This window comes from Amyelois transitella, chromosome 19, assembly GCF_032362555.1.
Source record: "Amyelois transitella isolate CPQ chromosome 19, ilAmyTran1.1, whole genome shotgun sequence".
Taxonomy (NCBI): domain Eukaryota; kingdom Metazoa; phylum Arthropoda; class Insecta; order Lepidoptera; family Pyralidae; genus Amyelois; species Amyelois transitella.
In genome coordinates, this window is record NC_083522.1 from 1,753,918 (window position 1) to 1,778,298 (window position 24,381).

The 24,381-nt window shown below is 36.7% G+C and overlaps 1 protein-coding gene and 2 non-coding genes across 3 annotated transcripts; 2 read left to right on the forward strand and 1 right to left on the reverse strand.

The window, feature by feature from the left end:
- On the forward strand, positions 1-23,593 carry LOC106139339 (peroxisomal leader peptide-processing protease). Its single transcript, XM_060949660.1, has 11 exons — positions 1-251; positions 7,804-8,160; positions 8,930-9,090; positions 14,140-14,243; positions 14,810-14,937; positions 15,753-15,919; positions 17,476-17,582; positions 17,847-18,015; positions 19,083-19,224; positions 22,474-22,637; positions 23,216-23,593. The coding sequence occupies exons 2-11, from the start codon at positions 7,808-7,810 to the stop codon at positions 23,299-23,301; spliced, it is 1,581 nt and encodes a 526-aa protein (XP_060805643.1). The 5' UTR covers positions 1-251; positions 7,804-7,807; the 3' UTR covers positions 23,302-23,593.
- Positions 5,066-5,156, forward strand: Trnay-gua (transfer RNA tyrosine (anticodon GUA)). The gene is given in 2 exon segments: positions 5,066-5,102; positions 5,121-5,156. It is a non-coding gene; the product is annotated as a tRNA-Tyr (tRNA).
- Trnav-cac (transfer RNA valine (anticodon CAC)) lies at positions 5,437-5,509 on the reverse strand. Its single transcript has one exon. It is a non-coding gene; the product is annotated as a tRNA-Val (tRNA).
- Positions 23,594-24,381: the final 788 nt, after the last annotated feature.

Consider the following 24,381-nt stretch of genomic DNA (forward strand, 5'->3'; position numbering starts at 1 on the left):
CACGTAACTTGCATTTTGTTGTTATGTTTCCATACAAACACAAGATAACAAAGTTATAAGGAGAAAAATAAAATTTATTGGACAACTAGGATCAGTTTCAATTCAGTTTAACTTGATAATGTTGCAGTGTTAACGTGTTAGTGGTGTTTTCTACTACGTTCTCCATGAATTCGTATTTCTTGGGGATATATACCTAACCTCAAAACGTTTTGTAAATAAACCGAAAAAGTAGGTCGATCCCGCGATCAAAGGTAAGTTTATCATAGATAAAAAATTGAATATTCTTCATTTTCACTTTTATCGTACCTATTTAGAAACCTTTCTTTGTTTGTTCTTTCTTTTGTTTTTAAATTTTTGTAACATTACTTCGACGCAATCAAAATTAAAAAAAAATCACTAGTTGTAATAGTTTCAATTAAAAATGTTAATTAATTACTTATGTAGTCTTTTTATTTACGAAATATGAAATAGTAATACTTAAAATAACTTGGATATAAAACATAAAATTTAAATTACAAAATCAATTAGCAAGAGAACAGTAGTAAACAATAAATCAAATATAATAAAAAACCCCTGCCAATTATCTCATATCCTTGTTAAAAAATAATTGACTTACTTACCTCTCAGATATCTCCCGTCTGCTTTTAAGAAATGCGAGCTTCAAGGCAGAACTTCTAATAGCATATTAAAAAAATACAAAATTTTCTTTAACCTTTGCCTACACACAAATTACAAAACTCATAAAACACATTCTTAGAAGATTAAAATTTATCCGAAACCCACACACCTGTGCTCTTCGGATAACTTCCTAAATACTCATTAGGAATGAAGCCGCGGCACTTTGCACTAATGACTTTACCTTAAATTGTACTCACAGCAATGGTACTCACCTAAAACGTTATCGCATCAAACAAATGGAACCGCTTGACTCACACCGACACCCGCCCAGCGAAAGTATCTTCTTTTTTTTAACGCTGGATGCTAGGCGTCGGAATCCAGGCATGTCCGCCACACCACCACAATATTCCTTTACAAAATGCACAAATACATCCTTGACACTGCATCCGAGAAGTGTGATTTTAGGTAAAAGCACTCAGTTTCAAAGCGAATTTCGTTATCGTTTTCGATATTGGCACTGACACATCGTTCGTCTCCGACGGATGCGGGCGATTCCTCGCAAACCGGCGGTCGTGAGGGTAGTGTCACCGAGAGCCCACACAAAGATGTCGTAATGCTGAAAATTAGATGGCAGACAAGTAGATGAAGGAAACACGATACCCAATGAATTCAACGTGTGCGGAGTTCAGATAAACAGCATAGGAGCGAAAGAAACGAGCACATAGCATTGACTGGAGTGCGCTTGGGACGTGCAGGATGCCATCCATTAGGCAAAAGAGCGACCATTATTGTATTGTCGTCGTGGGCTTATCGTAATGCCAGTGTCTCCTTAAATTGCCGACCGGGAGCGATAAACGTGTGAGTCTTTTTAAGAATTTGGGGGCAAATTAATTTATGATAACTTTGCAAAATATGTCATACAGCACCAACGAATTTTAACTGAAGGAACTGACCATTTGCAGTACCTTCCAAAAGCTGGTATTTACCTCTTGATTTATAGAATTGATAAAAGAAACAACAACATTAGATGGTGTTAATCAATAAGAATAATATATTTGGTTAGTGAGGTAAACTAGACGTAATTTAAGAGCATTAAGAGGCACTGCGAAGGGAACGGCCGAGTCACGGGACCGGATCCTGAGTAACTCACGCTCATTTTCTCAATTGGCCCCTTAACTACCGGCAAAACTTTTGAAGACAGTTACTTCCGTTCAAAATTTCGCATGGAATTCTTGGATTATGACGATCGAAGTCGAGATCATTATATTACAATAATTTGTGTCCTTTAAGAAAGCATCAATAAATTATCGAACGCATAGTTGTTTTACACCGAAATCGACCCAGGTTTAACAAAAATAAAACGCTGAAGATAAAGCATCATACATATACAATACATTATTCATTATTACATCCAGATAAACTCTTTAAATTCTGGGATGTCCTTTTAAATGTGCACACACAAGTACTTCACTAATGACAAAAGCAACTACAACCAATTAAGATTAGCTGTATCTATTCCTGTAACTGTATCCTTTGAGAAAACCGCTCAATTCTGGTTGGTTCTAGATAACAAAGTTACTCATACAATGTGTGCCGAAGTGTCTATGTATAAAGTAAGGCCAGACTGATTCCCGCAGCCGAATTTAATGATGCTACAATACAATACTTGAGGTCACCGATCATGTTGTTGTATTTCCAAACCTGCCACGTGGTTTGGCCGTATGACATTGTTACATTATAACAAGACTGTTAGTTATTACACATTAAAATTAGTGGAACTCTTGAAATCATTTTATTAGTTATATTATAATTGCAAAGTTAACATTTCCTATTGCGGATGTTCTCTCATTAAGAGCATGCGTTGCTAGCTTTTACCAAATATTGAAAACTATAGTAGACGAAACAGTTATAAGGCATGCAACTTTTTTCAATACCTAATACGCATTAAGCATTATTATCTTTGAACTCAGGTGAATAATAATGTTACCCGAGTGCTAACTTCTAGTTTAATAACACTATCTTTGCCTTAATTAATGACAATGTGTAAACAAAAACAGAACAATAAGACCAAATTGATCCCCTTGCGATCCATCACACATTTAATCTACTGTATAAATTCAAGGTTTTTGTAATAATATGAAGGACTTATTAAGAACCTTATATCCAACTGTGAAGACAATAGCTCCTAATAACATGATCAAAACAAAACCATGTCTACCACCAATTGTATTTGGCTAGAAAACAAAATAAAGAAAGTTTATGATGAGTTTTGTTATTGAAACCTTCGATAAAGTAAAAAATTATATTTTTTCTAAAATTGAATCATAATCAAATAGTGTGAGAGCGTCGGTGGTCAAATCGGTAAGGTGCCTGGTTAAAATGCGATTGCGCATAAAGGCACCGGTTCGAATCCACCGCGCCCATGTACCAATGACTATTTTCATAGTTATGTACATTAGTTTGATAACTAACCGATGCTCTTACGGTGAGGGAAAACATCGTGAGGATACCTGTACATTCAGACAACTGGTTGTGTAACCATATGAAAGGTTTAAAGATGTGAGTCGCATCGTGTAAAAACCTAACTCACCCAATCCAGGATCTATGGTCGTTGGAAGGCGTACCCCGGGCTCCTCTCCAGAGTGGTGAGGAGGCTATAGTCAAGAAGATAATTATATTACGAATATTATTTTATTATAGAACTTCAGGATAGTAACTGTCCTGAAGTTCTATCATAATACTGTTAATACGAAGACTGTTACTCAGACAGAAACAGAAAACACCCAACTGAAAGGTGTCAAGGTTGATCAGTTTTAAAACAACTAACGTAACGGTTTTGGATATACCCATTTGGTGTTAATTCGTCGCAGGCGCGCCGCTCACACCACTTCAGTGCACCAATCACAGCAAACTAGTAATTTCCTATTCAGTAACATAGTTATTTTGTGTCTAAGGGCAAAATAATTTATTGCAGTTTTCATAGAAATCTGATTGTATTTGCAACTTTTATAATATCTGTGTCATCTGATGTGAATTTCAAATATTATAAATTTTTTTTTGATGTCCGTTACTTTCTTTTACAGTCAATTTAAGTTAGTTTCTAAGGGCTGTGAATGAAAAAGTAAATATACAATATGAAATGATATCCACAAATACCTATTCTTTATTTTAACTAACTCTAAAACGTTGTATAATGCTATTTTCAATGACCTACGATTGAAATCAAAATTAAATTTGCACAAATTCTTGTTACGGGAAAATGAACGCCATAATGAAGTCCTATACAGTTTGAATTCTCGGTAGTGTGACCTGATTAAATTGTTTTTTGATTGGAAAACTAACCAATTAACGGACCCCGGTGAACTAAATCACGTTTTAAATTTTAATTGATATTGGTTAGTTATATAAACTATTTATTAAAACTTATTATTTATTTCAATTGTACATCTTACCGACCGATTTTCAAAATCTTACCATGATATCATATAAATAGTTATCTTATAAATGGATAAACACTGATAAGCACGAAGGTGTATTAAAGAAAAGTAATTTTGTTATGTGTTTGTGTATTCAGAAAATAAGCGATAGGATAAGATATTCAATAATGAGAAACTGCTGTTTATTAATTACTGTGCGCATCAATCTGATTATATCCAGTTATAATATGTGCAGCATGTTTGAATAAAAATCAAAGGCAACATGTTGCCAATGCATGTGATTTCTAAAAAAAAGGCTTGATGTTTGGATTTACCTATTAAATATTTTAATTAATTTTGTAAAAGGTATATAAATAAATATCGTTTATACAATAACAGATGCTTAAAATAGAACCACTTTACATCTTTCCCATGGATGTCGTAAAAGGCGACTAAAGGATAGTCTTATAAACTAAGGAGTTCAAGAGGACTCTTTAGTTTATAAGTAGGCGGCGGTCTAGGGATCTGTCACTATTTTAATCTGAATTCCATCATGAAGCCATACAGCTGAACGTGCCCTTTCAGTGTTTTCAAGACTGTCTACCCCGCAAGTGATAACCACGTGACTATATGTATGTATGTAAAAGATGCTGACGGATTGACAGACATGTCAACGTACAACCCAAACCGCTGGGTGTACATTTTAAATTTTGCCATTATATTCCGCATGTCCTCCAAGAGTACACTAAGAGAGGATTTCATGATATTGCCACGCGAGCAGAAGATGACGGGATCCTTAATTTTACACGTGCGGAGCCTTATACACGCGTATAAGTCTTATCTCAGTCTATTTCTTTTAAAAAGTTAAATTTTCACCTATTCAGTATTTATTTAAAAAAAAAAACTAAATTTTTAAAAATTTTAAAATTCAAAATTTCATTACTATTAATGTTAGACCCTATATCTATTCACCATGTCATTGGGCAGTGCTATAAACTAGCTTATTGATAATTTCGGCGCACCGCCTGTCACCTTCGATAGCTCAGTTGGTAGAGCGGTGGACTGTAGAGGAATATAAATGTGGGCATCCATAGGTCGCTGGTTCAAATCCGGCTCGAAGGATTTTTGATCAATTTTTTTTTACTTGTCACGACACCCCTGTTTCGTAAAACATGCAGAAAATTCGAGTATGTATTATAATATTATAAATACATACACGAATTTCTTTCGAATGGGAATGAGAGTTTTTTTTACTTCACTTCACGGTTTTACCACTAAACCGAACTTGAAAATTACTTGAAACAAAGTTGTTAAACCTCCTTTTTTGATAAAAACGGGAATTTTGGATCAGTGGATGAAAACTGGTTACAATAATTTGTATAAAAACAAAAAAATTATTCATTGTTTCCGCCCGGGATCGAACCGGGGGCCTTGTGCGTGTGAAGCACACGTGATAACCGCTACACTACGGAAACTTGATTGATTTTAACGAAAATAAAGAACACGTTGCATTGGTTCTACTAGAATGAAAAATGCATGAAAGTTGTTAGACTTCTTGACTATATTCCATATCACCTTACCTATATTTACTATTTTGTCTACATAAGTTTTAATAAAAAAATATAAAACTTTGTGTCAAACGCAGACATTAATTTTAAATTCCTACCACTTCCTAATTTGACGAAATGATTTCTTTACTCTGATTTCTTGTCCCTATTTAAAAATAAAAAGATTTGAACTAACCTTAATAGATGCAACGAACTGGCTGAAAGTTGCAAAATCCAAAGGAGAAATTTGAAAATGGAACGTGAACCACGGGCGCCTATCACGATGGCGCTTCTGTTACGGTTAGTGCGCGGAATACGGGAATTTTCTTTTATACCAAAGTAAATTGTATGGCTTATTGGCGTCCCGCTGAATATACTTCATTACAAGCAACATAAGGGTGTGGTTATTCCTCGCAAATTTGTAATCGTGTTCGCACCCTTTCTTTATGTCATTTGAGGATCCACTACGCAATATTCAATGTCTTCAAACTATCGCGTTGTTACCAATAGCTTGTCGGGTTTGTATAGTCGGTAAGTTTATTATAAAGGAAACAAATGCGCAATGGATTGTATTGTTGTGATTAATAATTTTGTTTCGCACAATTATATTGAAATGCAGTGTCTGAGCGATGGACGTCACTGTATAACTATTTTCGCATTGGTGTAAGAAAGTAATTTAGTTATATTCAGAAATCTGAATGGAAAAGATGATGACTAAGTATACCGAAGTATTTAAAGAATACTTATGTACATAACATACATATACTAGTCACGTCCATATCTCTTGCGGGGTAGTCAACACGTCTGTAGCACTCACGTGGTAGACAAAAGTTACAATAGAAGGACACGTTTAGCTGGAATTAAGATTCAGAGATAGTGTCAGTGCGTAAATGTACCAAATAAAAATAGGTGATTTCGCCGTCTAATATGGAAAGATTAATGAAGTCTGCTTAACAATAGTCCTACTTTATATAAAATAAAAAAAAAACACTGAGAACTTCAAATATAATAAAAAATTTTTATTTTATTAAAGATGATGTTTACTCTGGAAACAAGTTTGTTATTTTAAATGCCATGTTTAAACTAAACACTATGGTTTCTAAAAAAGGTTGTTACAACATCCACAACAATTTCTTTTAAATAAACAGTCTTTCATCTAGTCCTATTGATGATAAAACATGAATTCCGTCTCATATCAATGTAAGAGTCAATGCAGTTGAACAATCTCTTATTTGCCTAACCAGTTCAATCCGGTTGGAAGCGGCTACTAACGCTGAATCAGATAGTGCATAACTTATGCCCTATAAATAGGTCTAAACAGCGGATGAAACTGGAATAGTGTCCATTCTAGATATAAGCTGGAACAGATAACATCTGGGCATCTGTTTAGTGCACAGTTGGTACACGTGCCAGGGCCAATCTAGGATACATACATACATATAAATCCGGAACCAATACAAAAAAGAATAGGACCACTCCATCTCTTTCCCATGGATGTCGTAAAAGGCGACTAATGAATAGGCTTACAAACTTGGGATTCTTTTTTAGGCGATAGGCTAGCAACCTGTCACTATTTGAATCTCAATTCTATCATCAAGCCAAATAGCTGAACGTGGCCATTCAGTCTTTTCAAGACTGTTGGCTCTGTTTACCCCGCAAGGGATATAGACGTGACCATATGTATGTATGTATGTATATAAACACGTCTATATCCCTTGCTTGGTAGACAGAGCCAACAGTCTCGGAAAGGTTGATGGGGCACTCTCAGCTGCCTGGCTTAATGATAGATAGGCTACTTAACCTACCCCCGAGAAAGAGGTGTGATGTTTTATGTGTCTATGAACAAAACAGAACATTACTCATGAACAGTACATAAATTACTTGTAATAATAAGTCAAACATACATTCATATAATCACATATTTATCCCTCACGGGGTAGATAGAGCTTACCAACTTAAAAACTAGAAAGGCCAAATTCAGCTGTATGGCTTAGTGATGGAATTCAGATTTATATAGTTGGCAGGTTGCTAGCCCATGGTCTAAAAGAGGAATCCCAAGTTTATTAGCCTTTCCCTTGATTATTTGATTAGAATATCAATTAAAAAATACTCTCTTTTTATTTCGCTTCATCTACCGCCATTATCTTCTACTCTTGTATATTTTCATAGTCTGTCAAAACTTCTCTGACAGAATACTAAATTAAATAAATTGGATTTTTCAGAACCATGACCGCGGAAGGTGTTATGGTGTCCTACAATTACTCAGAAGACGAGGAACACGCAAATATCCTGACGGTATCAGCATCAGGCCTCCTATTTTCAAATCGATGGGTCCTCACTCACGGATCCATCCTGTCACCATTAAAACAAGCCCAAGCGATACAGAATTTAAAAGGAAAACCTATTCTCAACGACGACTTTTACGACAATTTGCCAGAAATCCACGTGACTTGTGAGAAGAAGTCGTCGAATGTGCCAAATGTGTACGAAGGCGTGGAAAAGATGAGTCGGGAGAGAAACATGGACGGTGATGCTGACTTTGAGCATAGCAGCTATCAGATTAGAGTGCTGACTGGCAGGTGAGACTTTAAAGATTTAATATATTTCTTCTAAGAGATTTTTTTTTTGCTACATGTGAATATTAAAACTCTTTTGTATCACACTAGCGTTTACAGAATGGTATGAAACCATCTGTAAATGCCAGTGAAGTATTTTCTTGGAGATAATTATTATTTTCTAAAATTTATACAATGTTTTTGCTAAATGGTACAACATAGACGTGATGATGTCCTGTGGTCCCAAAGAATACATGCAGAACTACCACGAGTATATGGTAATATCCCATGGTCTTACCAGGGGAATAAAATAGTTGAACCACGGATAGGTACAATACAACATGGTTTCAAAATATGGTTCGTTTCTCACAGCAGAGATTCCTGAGATTCAATTTCATTCTCAATAATGAATGATTTGAATGAATAAATGAATGAATGATTGAAGGATTTATTATGCAATGAATGAGTCATATTACAGTTGTCACATTTGTTTTAAGCCCCAAACACCGCAGTTGACATACAAAAATTTAGTCTTATGAATTTTTATTAAAAACATTATCAAATAAATGAATCAATGACAAGACTATACTCAGATAGTTTGCAATCATATAAATCTGAATTACAACATTCAGATTTCTGAATCTTCCTGTATTTATAATTTCAATTCTATTATCACGCCAACCAGTTTTCTCAAGATGTTTCTATTTACCTTCTAAGAGCTAAGAGCATCGTTTAGCACTCAAACTTGTACCTTCAGATTAAAAATGTAACTATTTAGATGACATTGTTTCAGAATCTGCCATATTTGGCAGTGCCCGATCCTGGACCGCTGCGTGGACGACATTCTTTACAGCTGGACCATAGGCCATCGAGATGGTGACGTGGACAAACAGTCTCAGCTGGGCAAGACCTTGTTGTCTGTGTTCGTATTGGTCGACTTGGATGATGACAGAGGTACTTGGATGATGTTTTCTTACTAGGGCATGGTATTTTGTGTTTAAATTCATTTTTTTTTTATTAATTACTAGAGGCCGCCCGCGACTTCGTCCGCATGGAAACCCTATCAATCCCGCGGGAACTCTGGGATAAAAAGTAGCCTATGTGTTATTCTGGGTCTTCAGCTACCTACATACCAAATTTCATGGTAATCGGTTCAGTAGTTTTTGCGTGAAAGAGTAACAAACATCCATACATCCATACAAACTTTCGCCTTTATAATAGTAGTAGGATCATGGAACATTTCAAACATCACTTAAAAATTGTCATATCTTTTAGTTTGACAACATTGCGGTTGAGGTCAGATAAATTACTTAAAATTATGTTTACTGCCGCTTCCAAAGCGTCAGTGCAGAAGAAGCGGTAACAAACTGCACTGCAGCATTTTCTTCAATAACATCAACTTTACAATTATCAAAACTTAGAATTCGAGAGAAAGTCATCTTTGTACGTATTGCCCCCTGGCTCTCCACCCGGACTCCTGGCACCTAATGTGGCAGCCTATACACTAAAACTCTCTCCGGCGCGCCTTCTTGCCATTTTGAAGGCATCATGAGATCGCATTCTAATCTTTATTTCATTCTTTTACAATACTACTAGATTAGGCCTGAGACTCCGCCCGCCTTAAAAAAAACCTCACCAATTCCCATTCCCGAGGGAAATTACGGAAATGCTCTCACGGTTATCACCATATGGAACTAGATTCATGTTAAACTAATCTCTACACCTAACGGTTTGGTCTTTGCGTTGATATGTCAGTCATTTAGTAAGTCAGTGTCAGTTAGGCTGAATAATAGGGTTGAGATTCAAATAGTGACAGGTTCCTAGTCTATCGCCTAAAAGAAGAATCTCAAGTTTTTAAACCTCTCCCTTAGTCGCCTTTTACGACATCCATGGGAAGGAGATGGAGTGGTCCTTTTTATATTGGTGCCGGTAACCAACGGCACCAAACGCAATATATGTATATTCGTAAATAAAATTTGTAAATAACAAAAAGAGGTGTTTTATATTTATAAGATATTGAATCAATACATAATTAAAACTCTTTTACAAGACACAGAATTCACTTCGATTCATCACAGGTGTGCCGCATTACTGTAAAAAAAAAACAATACTTATTTCGTTTTAGGAAGTAGGCGATTTATTTTTTAACGTTCCTTAGTTTCTCCACTGCGTGATAGCTTTAAAGGCGTGAATCGGAATATTAATTAAATAGCAATTTGGTACCCAAGATTTACTCGGTTTAGATATTAACCACCTTAACCTTATTGCATAGATTAAACCTAGAATCTCATCTTTAAAGACAAGATTGATGCCACTACAAGAAAACTCGGTTATATAACTCTTTAATTAACGCTGGAGGAGATTACATTAGCGTTAAGTCCCCCTTAGTACCATCTCTGTCTGTCTTGTGCTGTTTTGTATGTTTTACTCTTATATATATTTACATACATATAGTCACGTCTATATCCCTTGCGGGGTAGACAGAGCCAACAGTCTTGAAAAGACTGAAATGCCACGTTCAGCTGTTGGCTTGATGATAGAATTGAGATTCAAATAGTGACAGGTTGCTAGCCCATCGCCAAAAAAAGAATCCCAAGTTTATAAGCCTATCCCTTAGTCGCCTTTTACGACATCCATAGAAAAGAGATGGAGTGGTCCTTTTTTTTTATTGGTGCCGGGCACCAAACTGCACCAATACAAAAAAGGTACTAATATAAAAAAAAACCTATAGTTAATTAAAAATAAACAAAAACAACATTACGATCTCTCGGATCCTTGACCACGGTGTAATCGTTCCTCCACGACCTTATTGTGCCCATGTGGGGCGTGTTGGTAGGGAACAGTGTCACGCAGTTGTCTATGGAGTCCTTCTTGACCATGCCGGCTACACCCAGGGCAAGACCACCTATTACCAAGCCGTGGCCGGACCCCAGATATGCGGCCACCAGAGGCCCGCATGCGAGACCGCCTGTTGAAAAAAAAAAAACAATATTTAGAATAGAATAGATATACACAACACATACCTATATACATACATACAATCACGTCTATATCCCCTGCGGGTTAGACAGAGCCAACAGTCTTAATAAGACTGATAGGCCACGTTCAGCTACTTGGCTAAATGATAGAATTGAGATTCAAATAGTGACAGGTTGCTAGCCCATCGCCTAAAAAAATAATCTCAAGTTTGCAAGCCTATCCCTTAGTCGCCTTTTACGACATCCATGGGAAAGAGATGGAGTGGTCCTATTCTTTTTTGTATCGGTGCCGGGAACCACACAGCATGATTAGATAGATTTACCTATTTTCAAAATTGGATACTAGGTATCACTTATTGACGTCACATCGCTTAAATCTAATTATAACTACTACCGCTTCCAAAGCGCATGTGTAGAAGAAGCGGCGGAACAAACTACACTGCAGCATTTTCATCGGACGTCAATTTACAAATATATATCTCTTAAATCTAAATCGTGGACGAATGCACTTTATTGACTTAACCTCTACCGCAGTATATAAAGAACAGGCCTTTGCATTCAGTTTAGGCGAGATGGTGAGGTGTGGGTTAAGTGGATGTGACGATGTGCCGCCTTGGTCTCCCCAGCGTCTTTTTCACCGCTCGGGGACTTTTATAAGCGCGCGCGCCGAACCTTCTCCTTTGGTCTACTTCAACGTATTTCGCTAACCTCAGGCGGCTACTAGCTGGATCTCGTGTCTTTAGCTTAACCCAGACTCTCTTACGTAGATACATACATATGGTCACGTCTATATCCCTTACACTTGTGACACAGACAAACGTAGCACCGCTGCGGCGCAGAGGTCGCCAATATTCTCAAAGACCACGATAAGCTGTACGGCTTCAAAATATATTTACCTAAGAAATAGTTAATTCTGTCGTCCTTCTTCCTATAATGCAGCATCCCATTGGAGACGAGTGCGAACGTCGCTCCCATCAGGCTGAGTGGCACCGCGTGTTTCATATAGCTGGAACATACATACATACATATGGTCACGTCTATATCCCTTGCGGGGTAGACAGAGCCAACAGTCTTGAAAAGACCGAATGGCTATGTTCAGCAATTTGGCTTAATGATAGAATTGAGATTCAAATAGTGACAGGTTGCTAGCCCATCGCCTAGAAAAGAATCCCAAGTTTGTAAGCCTATCCCTTAGCTGGAACAATTTCATACAATCATCGGCATCTGTGGCGCAGCGGTAGTACGCTGGTCTGTGACACCGGAGCTCCCGGGTTCGAATCCCGGCCAGGGCATGATGAGAAACGAACTTTCTCTGATTGGCCTGGGTCTTGGATATTTATCTATATAAGTATTTATTATAAAATATAGCATCGATGAGTTAGTATCTCGTAACACTAGTCTCGAACTTACTTCGAGGCTAATTCAATCTGTGTCATTTGTTCCGTATATATATCATCATAAAACAACTGCCGTGTGGTTCCCGGCACTTTGTTTGTTTGTTTGAACGCGCTAATCTCAGGAACGACTGGTTCGAATTGAAAAATTTTTGCGTTGAATAGACCATTTATCGGTGAAGGCTTTAGGCTATATAACATCACGCTGCAACTATAAGGAGCAAAGAAATAATGGAATATATGAAAAAACGGGGAAAATTATTCATCCTTGAAGGCTTCAATGATGCCCAAAATTACTATTCCACGCGGACGAAGTCGCGGGCACAGCTAGTACACACATAAAATCACGCCTCTTTCCCGGACGGGTAGGCAGAGACTACATCTTTCCACTTGACACGATCTCTGCATACTTCCTTCGCTTCAATGATGAATGAATGAATCTCTTATTGGTAAGGTAATGTTAAATAATTCAAACGTTGGTCTTATTCCAGTTAGGAAAAGGATATAAAAAGGGTAAAATATCGTAATATCTAAACAAAATACTGACCGCTTCATCATTGGGGAAAATCCAGTTGCGTGGGAGTACATCATTATGTCAACGGTGCCAAAAATTAGACCTGCGATCAGTCCATAGCGTGTGGTCACTAGCACCTGGAATATTAGATAGGATTTGCATACATACATATGTACATAACATATGGTCACGTCTATATCACTTGCGGGGTAGACAGAGCCAACAGTCTTGAAAAGACTGAATTGCCACGTTCAGCTAAGACTCGATTAAGGGATAGGCTTACAAACTTGGTATTCTCGTTTCAGGCGATGGGCTAGCATCCTGTCACTATTTGAATCTCAATTCTATCATTAAGCAAAATAGCTGAACGTGGCCATTTAGTCTTTTCAAGACTGTTGGCTCTGTCTTCCCCGCAAGGGATATAGACGTGACCATATGCGTGTCCTATGCATGCATAAAATATCGTTTATTTCCTCAGTTAACAAAGATTGAACACGGTTTCTCAATGCTAGTATGGATGGAGCATGGGTCATATTTACCTTCTTTGGCACGTCACACCCATCTGGAGTATCATAATACCGGTAGTAAGTCCGAGGTTTCTCTTTAAAGGGACTGCAATCAAGACCCATTTGGATTTTTTAAGATTTCCCTTAATTGTTATATAAACATTTTCTAGTATTTGAAGTACCTTTGAAATTCGTTGTCAGTGAAGTTTATTTGACCCATGACAATGTCTTTAGGGAGACTATTGACAATTAAAAGACACGAAACAAAAAGTTTATGATGTAGTCTTTATTAAGGTTTACTTAATAAAAAGCTAGTGATAAACCAGTAGGTATATTTTCTACAAAAATACACCTCAGGGTTAAATACTCGTATAATTGAAAGTTTGACAATTCTAGAAATTTCTAAGGTTTCTAAGGTTCATGCGATACAACCTGAGATTATTTTTTAAGGAAATGGACTGGCAACCTGTCTTTATTATTTTCAATTCCATCATTATAACGTCCAGCATAACGTGGCCTTTCAGTTATTTCGAGCCCTTTTGCTCTGTCTACTCCAAAGTGGATAAAAACGTGGTATATGTTTATTAATAACTGTGTCTTATTTGTTCCAGGCGTGAAATCTGTGAGGCCATTATCAGAACTGTTCGACATGGTGAGGCCTGCTCCCCAAAGGGGATCTACCATAGAGGTTCACTCCACGCCGTTCGGTTGCGAAGTGAGTATTCTTCAGTTATTCTTAGTATCATAATTCATTCACGAACGTTGAAAGGCAATAAGTCTAATCTACACTCTCTTTCTACCACTCAAGGTTACCTCAAAACTAGAAAGAAAGTGGAGATAACACAAAACATTTTAACGATCATAGTGACGTAAGTCCCCTGGAATAGGATTTTGTGACGTCATCTAAGACCAAGTCGAATGATACGATAAGAATGATATTCTGTTCCGACGAGAGAAAAAAATGTCAAAAAATATGCATGTTTCAGGAAACTGAATGTGTAAAAATAGGTCAAGCTGGGTTATTTTAGGTCACGGAGAATAAATGGAAATTGCTTCATTTATGTGTATGTAACCTGACCTTTGTACCCTTGATTTGTGGTCATCCAGTCACTAGATCCTTATGAAAGACACAAACAGAAAAAATGCTAAAAAAATAATAATGATGACTGTCAGTTACCCGGGAGTCGAACCTGGGAACTGTGGTTCCGAGGCAAGAACACAACCACTGCTCCAAAAATTCAAGAAATGCCTTTTATTAACCGTGTGGTTTGATCATTGCAGGTGTTTTTGAACGCTGTGACTCGAGGCACGATATGCGGCGTGGTGGGTAAGAAGCCCTCCCTACTGCTGACTGATACTTCCACAGCCCTCGGCTCCGAAGGGGGGCCAGTCTTCACCGAGGGGCCTACGTAAGTTACCCAAGTCTTTTCTTATCCAAAAAGTGGTGAAATCCTCTTGAGGTTGGGTAGGAGGACCCGGGTAGATCTAAGTCTTAATCTAGATAGATAGATAGATAAAACTCTTTATTACACCATAATAGTAAAATTTTTAAAAAAGCACAAAATAGATAGATATGGTACAAAGGCGGACTTATCGCTAATGCAGTCTCTTCGAGTCAACCTTTGGGTAGAAGGAAACCAAACAGGGGATTGGCGTTTGCGCAGAGCAAGATAAATAAAGAAAGAAAGAAAGAAAAATCGTTTATTTGGTACATTAACAAAATATAAATTGGAATTAGTGAATTGTTAAATTACATGCATGCACCAAAAATGGCCCTCGCTCAGCACGTGTCATGGCAGAGCCATGACGCTGGTTTTCTGCGAGTACCATACTAAAAAAACAAAATAAAAAACTAAACACACAGCACAGTGTTTACGTTTGCGCCACCTAGCGGCGAAGATATATAAATAAATGTTTTAACATTATACATACACGTTCACGTCTTTATCCATTGCGGGGTAGACAGAGCCAACAGTCTTGAAAACACTGAATGGCCACGTTCAGCTATTTGGCTTAATGATAGAATTGAGATTCAAATAGTGACAGGTTGCTAGCCCATCGCCTAAAAAAGAATCCCAAGTTTGCAAGCCTATCCCTTAGTCGCCTTTTATGACATCCATAGGAAAGAGATGGAGTGGTCCTTTTTTTTATTGGTGCCGGGAACCACACGGCACTGAGTCATATGTTTGATAACATAAGCATTGCTCATCCAAAATATTTTCAGCAAGGAATTAGTGGGTGTGGTTGTATGCAGCGTGGCGTGGTGGCGCGGCGAGTGGGTGGGGTTGACGCTGGTGGCGCCCCTACTGTCGGTGCTGGGCGCCAAGTTACACGTGATGCCACCAGCGCCCGCCAAGCCGGTGGGGAGTCATCCATATAGTGGTGTTTTAGGTTAGGTGACTTATTTAGATACGACTCCCTAAGTAGGTATAATAAGGTTGACGGCCTCTGTGGCGCTATTCCACGCGGAAGAAGTCGCGGGCACAGCTAGTATTAAATATACTTGTACGCAAAGATTGTGGTTCCCGGCACCAATAGAAAAAAGGAGATGGAGTGGTCCTATTCTTTTTTGTACTGGTACCGGGAACCACACGTGACTGTATGTATGTTTGACGGCCTCTGTGGCGCAGCGGTAGTGAGCTTGTCTGTGACACCGGAGGTCCCGGGTTCGAAACCCGGCCAGGGCATGATGAGAAACGAGCCTTTACTGATTGGCCTGGGTCTTGGATCTTTATCTATGTATATAAGTATTTATTATAAAATATAGTATCGTTGAGCTAGAAGTAACACAAGTCTCGAACTTACTTCGAGGCTAACTCGGTCAGTGTAATTTGCCCCGTATATATATTTATTTATTTATTATTTAATAGGTGACTCACGTAATAGTATCTAGTGAATTCACGAGGAGCGCCGAATGATCTTTAGTCAATTCTCAGCACTGCGTCAAGTGACAACTCCATCTTTTTCTCGCTGGTGACATAAAATGCGTAACAATCATATTTCAAGCTGGGTTCTGGGTTATTTAATGCTTCCCTATGGTATAGGCTGGTCTACATTGCCATGGTCTATAGACATTCAGTAGCATCGATATATCAGACCCATTTTCCTTTTACCAGACTAGCTTGTGCGGGGGACTTCGCTCAGGTACATTTACAGTTAAAAGTGTTTTTAATGAAGGTTTCTATCTGAAATTATGAAAGCGGTCCAGTAGTTTTTGAGTTTAATAGTTATAAATAAATACATATAATTTCTCATGTGCCGTTTGGTTCCCGGCAGTAATAAATAAAAGAATAGGTCCACACTCCTTCTCTTTCCCAAAGATGTCGTAAAAGGCGACTAAGGGATAGGCATATTATCTTGGATTTTTTCTTTTAGGCGATGGGCTAACAACCTGTCACTATTTGAATCTCAATTCTATCATCAAGCCAAAAAGGTGAGCGTGGCCTTTCAGTCTCTTCAAGACTGTTGGCTCTGTCTACCCCGTAAAGGATATACTTAGACGTGACTATATGTATGTTTATCATGCACTAGCTGTGCCCGCGACTCCGTCCGCGTGGAATAGTTATTTTGTGCATCATTGAAGCCCTCAATGGTGAATAATTTTCACCGTTTTTTTACATTTTCCATTATTTCTTCGCTCCTAATAGTTGCAGCGTAATGTAAGATGATATAGCCTAAAGCCTTCCTCGATAAATGGTCAACACAAAAATATTTTTTCAATTCTGTTGTAAATAAACGAAATTTGAATAAATAACTATGAGTTTTATTGTGACACCAGCACATTTTTTTAGGAATTGACAAGCTAGACATCAACATAGACACAAACAACAATTTCAAATTATAAATCGCGTCCAAACAAACAAACAAACTCTTCATCTTTATAATATTAGTATAGATATCTATACAACTTCTTATTTCAAATCCTCTGATATCGGCTTTCTATACAGAACGCATCGACAGCACCGCGGTGTTAGTTCGCTGCGGCGCCGCGTGGGGCGCTGGCGTGCACTTGGGTGCAGGGTACGTCATCACATGCGCACACGTCGTCACCAATGTGAGTTTAAAAAATATTACTCTCCTTGAATTATTAATTTTAAGCCATTTTTCAATAGGTGTGTTTTCAGACGATTTAAAAAAAAAATTTGGGAAGGTTAGACTTGTCTTCTTTGAACTGGTATTTATTTTTCAATTTGAATTAGAAGTTCCTGATATTAGCGCGTTCAAACAAACAAACTCTTCAGCTTTATAATATGTATTAGTATGGATTTCCCACTTCCCATCAACTGATGGACTTGAAATTTTCACATAAATGTTTCAGTACACAATCTACAAAGTATCGGTGTACTGTAAAGGTGTAAAGGAGACAGCAATAGTCCGTTACAAGACCACAGACGATAAGGCTTACGACCTGGCCTTACTATACATGAATCCACAATATTGGACGCATCTGCAGGCAGCTGTGTTGGCGAGCGAGCCTGCTGAGAAAGGTAGGTGCGGCCTGTAAGATGAACTAAAATGGCGGCGGATTGCAAGGTCATACTCGCTAGCATTAAGCACCACAGCACTGTTCTAAAATGTACGGAAGTAGTAAATTCGGGTAATTAAGTGCCGTGTGGTTCTCGCCGGTACAAATAAAAAAATAATAGGATCCATCTCTTCATCCCTTTCTCATGGATATTGTAAAATGCGACTCAATTAAGGGATATATATACCTAATAAATTGGGATTCTTCTTTTATGCTAAAAGATGGATGCTAATCCTATCGCTATCTGAATATCAATTCTATATTTAAGCCAAACAGCTGAACGTGGCCGTTCATTCTTTTGATGACTGTTGGGGGGGCTCTGTCAACCCCGCAAGGGATATAGACGATTATACGTTACGTTTGGTTACATACAGATAAACATCTAAGACCAATCAGGTCAACCAGAGGAAATTCGTTTCTCATCATGCCCTGTGGCCGGGATTCGAACCCGGGACCACCGGTGTCACAGACAAGCGCACTACCTGCCTTTTGTTGCGCTATCTGCCTTTGCAGCAGGATAGTCCAAATATAACCTATGTTTCTAAGTGAACATACATACATATGGTCACGTCTATATCCCTTGAGGGGTAGACAGAGCCAACAGTCTTGAAAAGACTGAATGGCCACGTTCAGCTATTTGGCTTAATGATAGAATTGAATTCTAACTGAAGTAATTCTATATTTCCAAGTTATGAATGTGGATGAAGCGAAGGAAATATGCAGAGATCGTGGCAAGTGGAAAGATGTAATCTCTGCCTACTCCTCCGGGAAAGAGGCGTGATTTTATTTATGTATGTACTAGAGGCCGCCCGCGACTTCGTCCGCATGGAAACCCTATCAATCCCGCGGGAACTCTGGGATAAAAAGTAGCCTATGTGTTATTCTGGGTCTTCAGCTACCTACATACCAAATTTCATGGTAATCGGTTCAGTAGTTTTTGCGTGAAAGAGTAACAAACATCCATACAAACTTTCGCCTTTATAATAGTAGTAGGATTCTAAGGGAAACTCAGTAATTTTTTAATTTCAGGAGAACCAGTGCTGGCGGCTGGCTACCCGTACTTCAGCGAGAGGGACCTGGAGCCGCTGCGACCCACGGTCACCAGCGGGCACGTCAACAGCACGTCACCGTCGCTCCTGCACACTTCGTGCTGCGTGCAGTCCGGGTTTAGGTACATACACACATACATATGTGTATAGTCACGTCTATATCCCATGGGGGGTAGTAGTGTGTAGATAGGCTTCTATCCCTTATTTATTTACCCCGCCACAATGTTGTATAATACATTATACATTTTTTCCGAATTTTGCACCCGCGCGAAGCCGGGGCGGGTCGCTAGTTATACAATAAATAATACTTAGTACATTATTTTTATAAATCCTGTAAGGTTAAGTCTGCGTACGCAATGTAAGCGGCAAAAAATGTAAGAATTTATGACACCACATTAGAAACCCTGAAAATAACAGTATTTCTCCATTATTTAATAGATGTTATTATACATAAAAACCTTCCTCTTGAATCACTCTACCTGTTACAAAAAACCGCATCAAAATCAGTTGCGTAATTTTAAAGATTTAAGCATACAGACAAACAGACTAAAATAGCGACTTTGTTTTATACTATGTAGTGATTTATTCAATACATCTTACAAGCTAACAGATATTACATCCAAAATGCTTACAAGATAAATTTAAAATAGAATTATATACAATACTTAGTCGCCTATTACGACATCCATGTGAAGGAGATGTAGTGGTCATATTCTTTTATGTATTGGTGACGAGAACTAAGTACCTACACGGTACTTTTCATGGCACAATTCATGCAAACACTAACAATTTGCTCAGATTTATCATTAACGGCCCGAGATTCAAAATTCATATTCCTTTTTTAATCACATTTCACATTACAACTTAACATGACGTTTGGATTATCTCCAAAAAGATTTGTTATACTGAAAAAGTGAAAATGTTAGTGACTGCCAGTAATAAAGTTTTTATGGTAGTCAGTGTTGCCAGTATGATTTCCCAAAAAAGGACTGTTGACTTTCTGAAAAAGTACGGTTTTCAACTTCAAGGTACGGTTGGGTCGGGATTCTGCAAAAACGAAAAAACATAAAAAATGAAAAAGTTATGAAACAAAAATATTGAAACAAAGTATAATTTCGTATTATTGAATATCAAATATTAGAATCACACATGCATTCATACAATTGGCTACGTGCCAGCCTTCGGAAAAATATTTACAAAAAAATATTCATTACTTTAAATTCGCGCGAAAACAGCCGGTCACGTCACATTACAATTTCTCGCCAATCAGTGAACGCTGTTTGAAACCGACAGGTGACGTTTTGCTTGACATTTTCTGTGAGATGTATGTGACGTATCACAATATATCCACAGATAAAAAAGACATCTATTTTGCGAAAATAAAATATTTAAAATTTCTTATAAACCGATATCTATTGTGCCATTATTCTTTGGTTACAAGCTATCTCAAGTATCATATTTAACATATTTGATGTTTCATCGTTACAACTATCAAATAGCCAATTACTTAAATGAATTTATGTGATATACGTAAATACTCCGGAATTTTCTAAATTCGGTTGTTAATTCACAAGATGGCAACCCCAACAAAACATTAAAAAAACAGGATTTTTAGCATCAAACTTATCTGTTTCATTTTGACGCTAGTGGTGATTATTAATTTTATATGTCGACCAGAAATATAGCAGACTTTGCCACACTGCGGATAAAAAAAGCAACAAAAAAAAATAACTGGCAACAAGGCTAAAAAAAAAATGTTACCATAACCCGACAATATTCAGTAATCAGTGTTGCTCTATGGTCTTGCTTGTTCTTACATCTTCTAAAATAAGTCTGATTATATTTGACAATTTGACAGTTTACTCAATATGACATACCTATTTGGTGTTGCTTTGCTAAAAAAGGACTGATATAAAATATATATTTACGAAAATGAACACTATTTTAATCAACAGTTTTGGCTACTCAAAAATTTCATTGAAACACTTATATTTTTATGGTATTTTAACAATTGTTAAGTCAACAAATAACAATCGAATTAATTTCTTTGCATGTATTTTTAAATCAAAAAGAAAATATAAATTTATATTTCGCTTTTTTATTTTTTATGGTAACCCTGAAAATCATATCATGTCATGGCGTCGGATGATTTAGCATCTTTTTAGCATTTAATGTTTTTTTATAGCATATGTTATATAAAAACAATTCCAAATTTACAAAGTTAAATAATCTTAGCAAATTCTAATTTGTCTCACATAGCCAAATCGCCTCTATCGCGACTATGAAGTCGCCCTATTAAAAAGGGACAGCCGGCCCCCGTACTACCTATCTCGCTCGGGTCGTTTTTTCGCTAGGTATCTATCAGTTATCAATCCTGTTTAGGGTATAATGTTATTGTGTAAAATGCATAATTAGCGCCCTCGTTGACAGGTCTGCAATATTTCTGGTCGACCTATAAATAATTTATTATATCAAACGTCCAAGGCGATTAAATATAGTTCTACCCTTGACCATCAGATCGGAACAGATAGTTTGCAAAATTTTAAGTTGTTTGTCAATATCTATTTAATAAGAATGAATGAAAGGCAATAAACCACACCTTGGCTGTGGTGATAAGAAAAGAAATAGCATTGTCATTTAGTCACACAACTTTGCCTTCTTGCCATGCAAACAAAAATCATGCATGAAAAATGCAAACCATCATCAACATCAACTTACCTTGACTTAACTTTTCTTCCGTCTCGAGATTCGTATTGTTTTCTCAATCAGTTATGTGATTATCCGAACAACAGAACACAGTACTTTATATTAAAACCAAATTCTAATCATACTTGTGAAAATAAGTTATCTTTAAATATTTAGTTCGATCTCGGTTTCAGATTGACTATTTGACATTTGGTGATAGTCCCGCCAATTCTTTGAGTCCTGCAGACCGCAGACTATATTTTGTTTTTTTTTTAAGTTCATCGTTTCTTAGTAAGAAAGGCAATGAATGTAATCCAAACAACTAAGTCTTATTTGTTTGGAAGAAAAAAGTTTTTTGAACACAAATTCAGAATGTTGAGCAAAACATAAAAAGGCGATTTTTTATTGTTTTTTACCCTTTGTAGGTTGTAGTGAAAAATAAACTACTAATATGGAAAAGGTACGAAAAAGGTACGGTCTGCACTGAGGTACGATAGTGGTACGGTTGTGTGATGAATAGTACGGAAAACCGTACTTTTTGGTACGGTCTGGCAACGCTGATGGTAGTGAGGGTTTACGAAATAAGAATGAGCATTACATCTCAAAATTTAAAAATCGAATGTCGCGCGTTTGTTTTTTGGCGCCAAAGAAAATTGACACCTTTGATAACTCTCAATTTTTTTTAGTGGCGGTCCAATCTTCCGAGTGACCAAAGACAACGCTGTAGAAGTCTTAGGAATTATAGTATCCAGTGCCAAAACACACAACGGCGCGTGTTACCCTAACATCAACATGGCGGTGCCCGTCAGGGCTTTTGCGCAATTGCTCAATAACTTCCTACAGGATAAAGGTAATTAAAAATTTTGTGTTGGATGAAGCAAAAGACGTATGCAGGGATCGTGGCCAGTAGAAAAGGTTAAGTCTTCTAAAGTATTTCTTAAATTTGCCTGCGTTCTTATTATTTGCTCTTAATTATAAGGTATAACCTACTTAAACAACTAGGTAGTGTAACTATGGCTTTAGTGTAAGTAAGTACCTACCTACTTGTAAAATAAAAAAATATATTTATTTATTATTTTATTTTTATTGTTTTTTGTCTCGGCGAAAGGCGTGATTTTATTTTTGTAGTCGTGTAGGTAGTTACGAGTATGAAAAAATGAAGCTCGAAATAAAACAGATGGTTAATAGATAATAGAGCGAGTGTATTTTAAATGACATAAATTGTACAGTAATCATCATGCCCTTATCGTTGGTCCTGAATGCGATGCTGCGATTCCTTGCTTGTCGAACGACGAGTCTAGCATCCGCTATGACTGAAATTATAGATTGAATTAGACGTTTTTATACGAAGCTGAGTATACTTTAAGATGAAGTCCTTATTAATTACGTAAATAGGGTGTAATAAAATGAAACAATTGTTTTTTACAGATGTCAGCAAACTTTCGACGATAGAGAACAACAGAGAAATGATACAATCGCAATGGAGACTGATGCCATATCGGTCAAAAATATAGTCTAGACTTGACAAAATACCTTAGTATGAGGCAATTTGGACATTGTTAAGAAGTGAAATATAAAATGTTATTACTTCTGTGATGTTAATTTAGGTTTTAAGGTGACAATTTTTTAATATTTTTGTAAATAATATAATTTTTATTTAGCTAATATTTATTAAATTTAAGTGGCTTTATAATTCATGTACGAGTATGTACTGAACAATTTTAATAAAACATTGCAATATTTATTGTAGTAGCTTTTAATTATTATTAGCGGCCCCTCCGAGTCTAGCACGATATCCCTTGAAAATAATTATGTACCTACGTATCAACCTTCAGGAATCGTTTTTCAAAAATATCAGATTATAAAATACATTAGGCAGGTATTGATAAGACATCATTTGTCTTAGATATCACGTGTCTCATCAAACACCGTGTGCATCAGACATTACGTGCCTCATCAGACGTCACGTGACAAGATGTCCGGTCATCGATAATTAAAAAATAATCAAAAATGTTAAAGTCTAATTTAAACTTGGGATTCTTGTAAGCGGTAGTTAATCTGTCAACTTCTATTTTTTTTCTTTCTTTATATTGTCATTTTAATAAATATACCTAATTAAATAATATAAACTAATTTTAATTTTAATAATGATAAAAAAAAATTATATTTCAATTCAATTACTAGGCCATACAGCTGAACGTGGTATTTTAGTCTTATTGAAACTATTGGTTCTGTCTAAACCATATGTTAAGTTTTTAAATCTGTGATGTATGTACATAATTTATTATTATTATTATTATTATTATTTTTTGTAATGGAATTTATTATTATTTAATTTATTCATTATTTATTTTTATATTATTATTCAATGAATGTATTAAAAATGTAATTTTGTGTCAACGATATGGGTCTAGAAACCTGGAATAAATGATTTTTATTTTTATTTTATTTTATTTTATTTTTTTTTATAATTATGTATATATTTCTTGTCATGCAAAAATAGCATTTTTTGTTCTCTTGTCAACTTGCTGTGCTGTCACTGTCACATTACAATTTTGACGTTTAAAATAATGTCAGATTCAACATTGCCAACT

Coding starts and splice junctions, on each gene's coding strand:
- LOC106139339 (XM_060949660.1), top strand. CDS start 7,808: ATGACCGCGGAAGGTGTTATGGTGTCCTACAATTACTCAGAAGACGAG. Junction 17,583..17,846: donor GCGCACACGTCGTCACCAAT/GTGAGTTTAAAA, acceptor TAAATGTTTCAG/TACACAATCTACAAAGTATC. Junction 18,016..19,082: donor GAGCGAGCCTGCTGAGAAAG/GTAGGTGCGGCC, acceptor TTTTAATTTCAG/GAGAACCAGTGCTGGCGGCT.